Source organism: Prionailurus viverrinus, chromosome E3, assembly GCF_022837055.1.
Source record: "Prionailurus viverrinus isolate Anna chromosome E3, UM_Priviv_1.0, whole genome shotgun sequence".
Lineage (NCBI taxonomy): Eukaryota > Metazoa > Chordata > Mammalia > Carnivora > Felidae > Prionailurus > Prionailurus viverrinus.
Genome location: NC_062576.1, coordinates 26741743 through 26752605, shown reverse-complemented (window position 1 = coordinate 26752605; position 10863 = coordinate 26741743). Strand labels below are relative to the sequence as shown.

General features: G+C 49.0%; 1 protein-coding gene across 3 annotated transcripts in view; it reads left to right on the top strand.

Annotated features, from left to right (window-relative positions):
- Positions 1–3031: 3031 nt before the first annotated feature.
- VPS35L (VPS35 endosomal protein sorting factor like) overlaps positions 3032–10863 on the top strand; it is a 117873-nt gene continuing 110041 nt past the window's right edge. For 2 of the 3 annotated variants that reach the window (XM_047838328.1, XM_047838327.1), the window contains exon 1: positions 3678–3737. In XM_047838328.1, the coding sequence (XP_047694284.1) occupies positions 3721–3737 (17 nt within the window). In that variant the 5' untranslated portion in view covers positions 3678–3720. Of the gene's footprint in view, positions 3237–3677; positions 3738–10863 lie in introns of those variants that run through there. The other variant, XM_047838329.1, reaches the window with a different exon arrangement.

Below are 10863 nucleotides of genomic sequence, written 5' to 3'. Positions count from 1 at the left end.
GAGATGTATCATTTGTTGAGTGAGTGAGCCAGGAAATCAGAAGGCGGTCAAAAATGTCTGAGTTACTGATATATTCTTTATAAAGTATAGCAAAATATCTTAATATGATAAATTGTGCTTTATCATTCTGAAAACTCAGGATACAGCTTACTCATATTATTGTGGGTCTTTCCAGAAAGACAGATACTTCCAAATTTTGTGTGCACTAATGCAAATTAGCTAAAAAAAAAATAGTTTGTTTTGGAGAAAGTTAAAACTAGCTTTAGATTAAGGTTGACAAACTTGAGTGTTGTTTTTTTTAAAGATAAAAGCCTGTGTGTTTTACACATATTTTAATGTTCACAGCTTTTCCTCATAAAAGTGCCAGACATCGTTTTGTGCTTTTGATGGATTTTTAATTTATATACATTATTTTTGTTACTTTTACTTTGAGTGGAATGCTCATTAATGTAAATTGTATTTATTTTTATACTTTAATTTTCACTAGTTTTGCTTCTAGGCAGAAGGCAAAATAAACTTTTCATCTTAAAAGAAATGTAGTTTGATCTTCTTTATTTACCAATGGAAGGACCGTTGATGGATGCTGAAAAGTATCTGGCCAAAACAATCCGTAACATGATCTTTTTTTTAATCATTAAAAGCCCCACGAAAGGTATATCCCACCATTTAGGGTGTAACCTATACCAGTGCTTCGTCCAGCATCCGAGTTTTGCACAAACCGTACTTTGCAGGCGGTGAAAAGGTCACCGGGGCGCTAAGGGGCTTGGCTTTTTAGGAGCCGGCCGCCTGCGCGGGGCCAAAGGGGAGGGGTGCTCAGCTTGCCGCTCCCATCAAAGCCGCTCAGGTGCACAGCTTCGAGATCCGGCTCTTGTTCCTGCGCCCTGGTCCCCGCTGAGCGCAGCGCGTGCTCCTCGTTTTTACTCCCATAGAGGAGAGGCTGCACCGCCCAGTCCGCAAGGCGGGGTGGAAAGAGCCCCTCCCTTTCCCTGTGGCCACCCTTGAACTCTGGTTCGTTTCGTGCGCGGGGAGAGGTGGACGTGAGGGTATGACTGGGAATCCTTCTTATTCATTCTGAGCTGAAAACAAGGACCCGTTTGGGAGAGGAAGATCTTTTTTGTCAGGGGCCACCGGCCCATGAACAATCACCCCAATGAAAAGTAACAGTTACACGCAAGCAAATGGGAGGTGGATTGCTTTATCTCTGAGGAACCGGAGCGGGCGTAGGTAAATGTCATAAAAATCATTAAAAATAAGGGAGAATCACTGCACTGTACCCCTGAAACTAATATCACGCTGTATGTTAACTGGAATTTACGTAAACATTTAAACCCAACCTAGAAACAAACCTGGGGCATTGCTGAATACAGCGAACCAACTGGACTATGGGGTAGTGGAGTCCCATTCTCCATCAGCTCTGAGGGCAAAAATCGTGTCTAACCAAAATTATCCTGGACAATAAAATACTACCTTTTCACTTGTCTTCCTTTATTGGCCCAGTTTCCCTGTGACTCCCAATTCTTCAATTTCTTGAGGTGGTTTGCTTCTTGGCCCCCGTGGGTGCTAACAGCCCGCTCCGGAAGCGCGCGGTGCAGCGGTGCACCTGGCGCCGTGGGCGCTGCACCAGCCGGGCCGCCCCCGGCCCCGGCACCCAGCGGGCGTGTTAACGCGAGCCCGCGCCGGTCCGCACGCGCAGGCGACGGCAGGTTACCCCGGAGAGAAAAGCTCTGAAGGCGCAACGGGCTCCTTTGCCTGCCTGCAAGCTCAGCTCCAGCCAGGGGCGTGCTGACCGCGTGCCAGGCATTTCAGAATCTCCCCACACCTGAGTCTTGAACTAGTTCTAGAATGAGTGCTAGACTAATTTCCCAGGTGAAGACACCAGGACCCGGGGTGCGAAACTCCATGTGCCGTCAGAGCGCCGGGAGTATATTATTCCGTTGTTTCCTGGGAAAGTGGTTTATGTGTTGTCAGACCAGGCTCTTGCAAAGAAAAGGGGGATGAGATGCCGCCTCGAGATTGAGCACGTCCTCCCATCAGGTCGGTTAACCCGCAGTCGCTCCCGCTAAGGGCACTTCCTGGCTTCAAGCAGTGCACCTGCAGTGGCTCCCGAACAGGTGGCCGTGGTAGTGACCTCAGGTTTGCGGTGAGGGGCACGTGAGATGCCCGCAGGGCGCCTGGCACAGCAGGCGTTCAGTATGTGGTAGTTGCTAGGAAATTATATATATATTATATATATAGTAACCCGAGTACGTATGTGTGTACATATATACGTACGTATGTATATATGTATGTATGTATGTGTGTGTGTGTGTGTGTGTGTATACATAGTAACCCGAGAAAACACGACAACATAAGTTCTGGGGTTGAAGCCGGTGTCCACCTTTACAGAAACGTACAGCTTTGTCAAGCTGGGTGAGAAGCTAGCCCCAACTTCCTCATGTGATTTTGCTCCAGATGAAGGCGGTCTATTCGGATCCAGGGCAACCCTTAGAGACGCGGGGAGGGGAAAGCGTCGGCATGGTTTACCCCAGCCAAATAGCGAATTAGCTGTAAAACCGCACGAACCCCACAGACCCTTTCCCCACACCCAGCCACGGTTAGCGTCTTCGCTCCGCCTGTCTCCGGATTCTTGTTAGCACCCAGAAGGCGAAGGTGGGTTAGGCAGCCTGCTGCCCCTTCTCAAACACGCTGTACATTAGTGTTGCGGACACGCCTCCCGGGGGGGGGTGGGGGGGAGCTATGTCCGCCCTTTACAATCATGGCAACTGGCGGACGACACAGGCGCCTTGCCCCTCACAATCATGGCATCGCGCACGACGCAGGGGAAATGCGTTCGCCCCTTACTATCATGGCACCACAGTAGCCCACCAGGAAGGGCGCGTGCCCATCACAATCATGGCGCCATAGAGGCCCTCAGCGAAAGCACGCCCACCCCTCGTAATCATGGCGCCGCGGACAGCGCTCCGAAAGTATGTTCGCCCCTCATAATCATGGCGTCGCAGTGCAGCGGCAGTGTGTCTGCCCATTGCGACAACGGTGCTGGCAAACGGCATAAGCATCGGTTTTTCGACACTGGCGCCCGCCCCCACAACTAAGTGCTGGCTGACGGCGTTATCTGGGCACTGAGGGAGGACGTTTGTCCTCACAATCATGGTGGCACAATTACGGCCTCTAGGATAGTGCCCCGGAAGTTTACCTGCCCTTCACAATCATGGCATCTGGGGAGGCACTCTAGAAGTGTACGTACCCTCCGGAAGTGGTGGACGGGATGGGGGTGGGGAGACGTATGCCTGACCTTCACAATCATGGCGTCGCGGACCACTCAGCGCAAGTTTGCCTGCCCCTTAGGATCACGGTGCCCACAGCGTTGGCTCTTCGATGCTGGTTCCCGTCCCCATAAAACCGTTTTTGAGTGAGGGCATCTACCCTTCACAATCATGGCGTCACAGCACAACGGAAGTGCGTTTGCTACGCACGATCATGGCGCCGACGAGAGGCTAGCAGACGTGCGTTGCCCCTCATGATTATGGCGCCGACGAACTGCTCAGCGGGTCCGTCAGCCCCTCACAATCATGGCGCTCCCAAGGCTCAGCTGCTGAGTATCTGCCCCTTTCAATCATGGCGGCCAGAGCGGAGCAGGGCGGGGCGGGGCGGGGCGGGGCGGGGTCGGGGAGGGAAAAACGGGCTGGCGGTCCTGGTGCAACTGCTCATGTGACTGGGAAGATGGCCGTCTTTCCCTGGTAAGGAAGAAGTGGTGGTTGGTTTGGGAGAGGGACTATAGCTGCTGTCTCTGCGAGTGTGAGCTTGTGTGAGTCAACGGGAATTGCTCTCTTGGTGAGGCGCTGGTGGAGCCTCCCATTCCGTACCCGGTTGTTTTGACCGCAGAATCCCCGGCCGTTACCCTGGTCCACAAGAGGTCCCTGAGGCCCCACGGGTGGTTCCCTCCCGGCTACCCGTTCCTTGCACCTTTCACGCTCCCCTCTCCATTCACTCCTTAAAGAAAACTCAAGTTCCCCGGCTTCCTGTGTCCCAGGTTCTGGGGGCGCTGCGTGCAAAGAGTGGTGGACTCAGCTCGGTCTGGATGATAGGGGACACCTAGCTGTTTCCAGTGTTACTCGGCTCACCTGGACGACACTCGATTGCTTCTCTGTGAAATGGCTGCCCTTCGTCCCACTGTGTGCAGGGCTTCCCGCTGGGCACTGGGGATGCACAGTCTGCGGACGTACCCCTTGGCCTTAAGGAGTTAGTTTAGTGGAGCAGACACACCGAGTAGAAGGGTCATGAGATGTAATTTCACCTGGGGCTTGGGGAAGGCTTGAGAAAGGCAGACCCTTACATTGGGTTTCGGAGAGTGAATAGGAGCTCGGAACAGGCGGGGACAGCGTGTGCCCTGGCTGACCGGCCAGGCAGGGCTCTTGTGGTTGGAGTAGCTGGGAGTGGCTCGTGTTGAGGGTCCAGCCGTGCTGTGTGTGCGGGAAGAAGTCAACAAGCTGTGATGGTTCTAGTGGGTTTATTTGGGAAATAGATGGGAACTCTACCCTGCATCTCAGAAAGGGAGAGGAGGGCTTTTTTTTTTTTTTTTTTTTAATTTAAATCGAAGCTAATTAACATACAGCGTAGTAATAGTTTCAGGAGTAGAATTTAGTGATCACAGCAAGTGCCCTCCTAATGCCCATCAGCCAGTTAGCTCACCACCCCCCCCAACACCCCTCCAATAACCCTCAGTTTGTTCTGAGTTTGAGTCTTTTCTGGTTTGCCTCCCTCTCTGTTTTTATCTTACTTTTGCTTTCCTTCCCCTGTGTTCATCTTCCCCTGTTTTGTTTCTTAAATTCCACATATGAGTGAAATCATATGATATTTGTCTTTCTCTGACTTATTTTGATTGGCATAATACATTCTAGTTCCATCCATGTTGTTGCAAATGGCAAGATTGCATTCTTTTTGATCTTTGGGTAATAGTCCACACACACCCCACATCTTCTTTATCCATTCATCAGTCGATGGACGTGTGGGCACTTTCCATGATTTGGCTCTTGTTGATAGAACTGCTATAAACATTGGGGTGCATGTGCCCCTTCGAATCAGCATTTTTGTATCCTTTGGATAAATAGCAGTGCAATTGCTGGGTCGTAGGGTAGCTCTATTTTTAATTTAAAAAATTTTTCTTTTAACGTTTATTTGTTATTGAGAGACGGAGATAGACCATGCGCATGGGAGGGACAGAGAGAGGGGGAGACACAGAATCCAAAGCAGGCTTCTGTCTCCCAGCTGTCAGCACAGAGCCCGATGCAGGACTCGAACTCACAAACCGCAAGATACGACCAGATCCGAAGTCGGACACTTAACTGACTGAGCCACCCAGGTGCCCCTCTATTTTTAATTTTTTGAAGAACCTCCACACTGTTTTCCAGAGTGGTTGCACCAGTTTGCATTCCCACCAACTGTGCAAAAGTGTTCCCCTTTCTCTGCATCCTCGCCTACGTCCATTGTCTCCTGAGTTGTTCATTTTAGCCATTCTGACAGGTGTGAGGTGGTAGGGAAATCACTTTCTGATCTTTGTTTCCAAATGTGGTTTCCCGTGAATGAGTAAGTGAGCAAATGAAAGAATATACAGCTCTAGACTCTTGAAATACTGACAGTTAAGCAGCTTCCTTCCAAAGGAAGGAATCCTCAAAACCCATTTTTCCTCAAAATCCATTTTTTAATCCTCAGAACCCATTTTTCAGATGAGGTCATGAAGGCAGACAGGTGAAGCAGTTAGGCTTTTTTTTAATGTTGGTTTATTTTTGAGAGAGAGCGAGCGCGCTTGTGAGCAGGGGAGGGCCAGAGTGGGGGAGGGCAGAGCGAGAGGGAGACATAGAATCCGAAGCAGGCTCCGGGCTCTGAACTGTCAGCACAGAGCGTGACGCAGGGCTGAACCCACGAACCGTGAGATTATGACCTGAGCTGAAGTCAGACACTTAACCCACTGAGCCAGCCAGGCGCCCCTTTCCAAAGTCTTGATACACTAAATCTGGATTGAATGCCACTGAGTTTCCTTGGATCTAGTGATTCGAAGCACCTTTTAGGGAATCATTAAGGTTTAAACACCAAGAACAATGAAAAACATCTGGCTTCAATTAACTTGTCTGCAATTTTCTGATTAGAAAATCCAGGGAGATAGTCTTTTAATCTCTGCTTCCCAGAACATTTTTACCTGTGACAGTTTTACTTTAAATCACAAACAGAGGTGCCATACGCCTTTTAACTTGTAGGGTTTCCAGAGTTCCTAAGCTGACTGTGCTCTGGACATTCCTGTGGCAGCCCGTGTTCACCCTAAAGTCTCCCAAGACTTGTTGTTGTTCAAATTAAAAGAACTGCGTTTTAACCCTGGTCGTGCCTGGCATGGGGTTTGGCAGAAAGGAGGGGCAGTAGTAGTCTGTGGGATGAATGAGGAAACAGAGAAGGTCTACAGAGGAGAAATGTGTTTCTGTCGCTAAATTTGACATTTACAGAGATGTGTGTGTGCGCACGCCAGGCACGGTGTTAAGTATTGAATGTGCAGCATCCCATTTAATCCTCAAAACCCATTTTTCAGATGAGGTCATGGAGGCAGACAGGTGAAGCAGTTAGTTTCCTTAAAGTGGTACAGCCTTCGAGGAGCAGTGAGGTGTGGAGTCCAGAGGCTGTGATCCTAACCGTTACCAGCAGCGGGACCTCCCACCCATGCCCTGGGCTGCGGGGTCTGGGTTGCAGGGCTCCCCAAACCCCACTGCGTGGTTGTGGGTCTCCCCAGAATGCCTCTTTGCACCCACACATTTTGATATCTCTGATAGATTGTGTCCTGGGCTAACAAGTGATGTCCAGCAGTCCCCCCTCAGATCACCTTTTCTGTCTAATCCCTGTGACAATGGCGCCCTTAAAACTACCAGCCTTTGGGGCACCTGAACGGCTCAGTCGGTAAGCATCCGACTTCAGCTCAGGTCATGATCTCGCAGTTCGTGATTTCGAGCCCCGCATCGGGCTCTGTGCTGACAGCTCAGAGCCTGGAGCCTGCTTGGGATTCTGTGTCTCCCTCTCTCTCTGCTCCTCCCCTGCTCATGTTGTCTCTCTCTGTCTCTCAAAAATAAATAAATGTAAAAAAAAAATGTAAAAAAATTAAAAAAAAAATCACTTGAGAATGAAAATAGCCAACAAAAAGCATTTGGTGGATTTCGGTATTTCCAGTATAAGGAGATTAACTTGATAACTGGTAACGCAATTTCTATGCATCCATGTTACCAGATGTAAACAACTTAAAAATAGGGAGTTGTCAACCTTTAACGTGGGTATAAATCACCCGAGGGAATTTGCTAATGTGCAGACCCTGATCTGTGGTATTTCCACACTCCCCTGGTGATGCCCTTGCACAGTGATCTGTGAGCCGCACTTTGAGTAGCCAGCGGCCAGGCCAGGAGTGGAGGTGGGAAATGTTGGCCTTTTTTTCTGTGGCAGCTGCCAAGGATGCACACGAGCCTTTGGAAGCTGGGATGATGGGGGATTTTTACCGGCTGCTGTGTTCTGGGGGGAAAAAAAAGCAAGGTAGGGATTTCTAGAAAATGCCCGCTGGGGGGCGCTGTTGGCATTAGCAAAGACCCAGGCATTGACAACCAAGCTTAAAAACATTGGGTAAACGGCTGAGCCTGACCGGGAATTTGAGGGAATAATGGAAGAAGCGATAGAAAGATCAAAATATAGCTGTTTGATGTGGAATTTCGAAAGGGGTAAATGTTTCCTTTTTTTTTTTTTTTTTTTTTACATTTCTCCAGAAACAGTATTTATTTTTTTCCCCAAGGAATTCCTTCCCTTCAAACTTGTAAACAAACAAACAAAAAACAAAAAACTATTTCGGGGTGCCTGGGTGGCTCAGTAGGGTAGGTGTCTGACCCTTGGCTTATGCTCAGGCCATGATCTTGTGGTTATGGGATCGAACCCCGTGTTGGGCTCAGCACTGAACGTGGAGCTTGCTTGGGATTGTCTCTCTCTGCCCCTCCTCCCTCATCCAAATAAACAAATAAATTATTTCAAAGCTTGGTTCTTTAAAAGAAAAGACAAAGGTAGACAATTGCTTAAGGTTCTTAAGATGATCCATGGATGGTCTCCAGGGCTCCTTCCTGCATGAGAGTCAGGCTGCCTTGGTTTTTGTGTCCCTGTCACGTGCTGCTGTCCCCTCAACTGTAAGCCTCAGCTTCTTTGAAAAATGGGCGTAATGATAGCATCTTAGCATTAGGCAGTTGGTTAAATGAGGAAGTGCAGGGAAAGGGCTTGGCCTGGGTCCTGCTGTACAGCAAGTCCATTGTAAACGAGAACTATTATTTGGTTCTGTGTATCCAGTCACCCTGTTCTTGGGATACAGTCTTGCTCAGCTGTGGATTGATTTGTTAATGATTATTACAGGGATGAAAAACATTTGCAACTGAATTTCAGGTCCGGTTACATTTCGACTCATTCCACTAAATTAACCTTTCAAAGTTCTATTGATAAAGTTAAGAATGATCTGAAGAGAGAAAAAGCATAATTTGATTTTTAAACTCCGTTATGGCCACTGATGACTGTTATTCCAGTTTCCTTATTCTTGGGGGGGGGGGTCTTTATTTTATAAATCAGGGATTGGCTGGCAGCATATTAAAGGGAGTCGGGAGGTACTTGGGGGGAACTGAGTTGGTTAAGCGTCCAACTCTTTATTTCAGCTCAGGTCATGATCTCACAGATTGTGAGTTCAAGCCCTGCATCAGGCTCTGCACTGACAGGGTGAAGCCTGTTTGGGATTCTCTCTCTCCCTCTCTCCTCCTCCCCTGCTCATGCTCAGTTGCTCTCTGTCTCTCAAAAAAAACAATAAACCTTAAAAAAAATTAAAGGGAGTCAGGAAGAATATTTCATATTTTTGGAAGGGGAGGACTGGGTATGCTTGGTAAATGTGACCCAGAGAGACCAGGCAATTTATCGTGATAGGGATTTTCCTTTCCAAAAAATAAAAAGTAGTGGGGTGCCTGGGTGGCTCATTTGGTTGAGCATTCAACTCTTGATTTCAGCTCAGGTCATGATCCCAGGGTTGTGGGATCGAGCCCCATTTTGGGTTCCATGCTGAATGTCAAGCCTGCTCGAGATTCTCTGCCCCCTCCCCCACCAAAAGAGGTTAAAGCAGTAGTTCTTTAAAAAAATAAATAAAACATAAAAGGTAGAGATGAATTTGTATTGTTGACTGGCCTTCCTCCTTTCGTGCTCACAAAGCCACATTTATTTAGAAAGGGATAGAAGTCAAATGACCTGGGATCTCTGTTCTCTCATACTGAGTAGGTTTCTGGGTGGGTGGGCTCACCCATAAGGCTGACTGCAGGGTGTAGTTGGATTTGGGGTTCCTTAAGTACTAGTGAAGGCACACAGCTGTGAGTGGGGCAGAGGGTGAATTCAGGGGACGCTTAGGCCGATGAACAAAGGGAACCAGCTTTACGCTCTTTGAGACCTAATTCTCCACGGGGTTTTTAAGGCTTTTTTTAATATTTATTTTTGAGAGAGAGAGAGCGCGCACATGTGAGTGGGGGAGAGGCAGAGAGAGGGAGGGAGACACAGAATGGGAAGCAGGCTCCAGGCTCCAAGCTGTCAGCACAGAGCCTGATGTGGGACTCGAACCCACGAACCCCGAGATCATGACCTGGGCCGAAGTTGGACACTCAACTGACTGAGCCACCCAGGCGCCCCAATTCTCCATGTTTTTAAATTGTTTCCCTTTTGATGAGCCAAGCCAGCTTTCAGTCATTTCTCTCTGGTCGGTTTTTACTGTAAGTAATCGGAAAACAGCCAAGCTGCTCCCTGCAACACTGTGCCCAGAAACGTCCTCCTGCAAATACCCTGTTCCGTCGCATACAAGTTCTGCCGTCCACAGGACACCAGGGCATGAGCACAGTCCGGGACGCCGGGTCCTGACCGGGATCGCCTCTCCGTGTCCAGTAGCACAGTCCCCGTTTCCGTCTGCGGCCTCGCTGGTCTTCTCCAGGAGGGCTGAGGCTTTCTCTGCAGCTCTCCTGTGCGGTCTCCGAGCCCTCACCGTCATCGCCCCTGAACGTCCACTCGGGGCGGTGGCTTTTCTCGCCGGTCTTGGAAAACTCTTCCAGCCTGTGCCCGTTACGGTTCCAGACTCACTTCCTCGTTTTTAGGTATTTGTTAAGGCAGCAGCCCCACTTCTCAGTCCGAGGCTTAGTCCGTTCGAGCTGCTGCTGTAAAAAAAAAAAAAAAAAAAGAAAAGAAAAAGAAAAAAAACACAGATGTGGCAACTTACAACAAAAAATGTTTGTTTCTCCTGGAGGCTGGACGTCTGGCCAGCCCGGTGAGGCGAGGCGCCTCCTGCTTTTCACCCAGTGCCTGCACTGCGTGTCTTCACGGGGCCGGGGCTCTCTGGGGTCCCGGTTATCATGAGGCTCCTCCCTTGAGACCTCATCACCTTCCAAAGGCGAGGTTAGGATTTCAGTCAGTGAATTTGGGGGGTTGGGGGGGTGGGGACAAACATTCATACCATAGTGCCTCTTCTGTGCTGATTGACCTGAGTTTTAATTCTACCTCTGTTTTATTTATTTTTTTTATTTTAGAGAGCAGGGGAGAGGGGCAGAGGGAGAGAGAGAGAGAATCTGAAGCAGGCTCAGCATGGGGCTTGACTTGGGGCTCAATCCCACAACCCAGGGATCATGACCTGAGCAGAAGTCAAGAGTTAGATGCAGACACTTAACCCCCTGAGCCACCCAGGTGCCCCCTACACATATTTTAAATACTATAAGTTACTGTTTTTTGTGGTCACTAATCTCTTTTTATCCACACCTTTACCTTTTTTTTTTACTCTTCGATATGTATGCATAG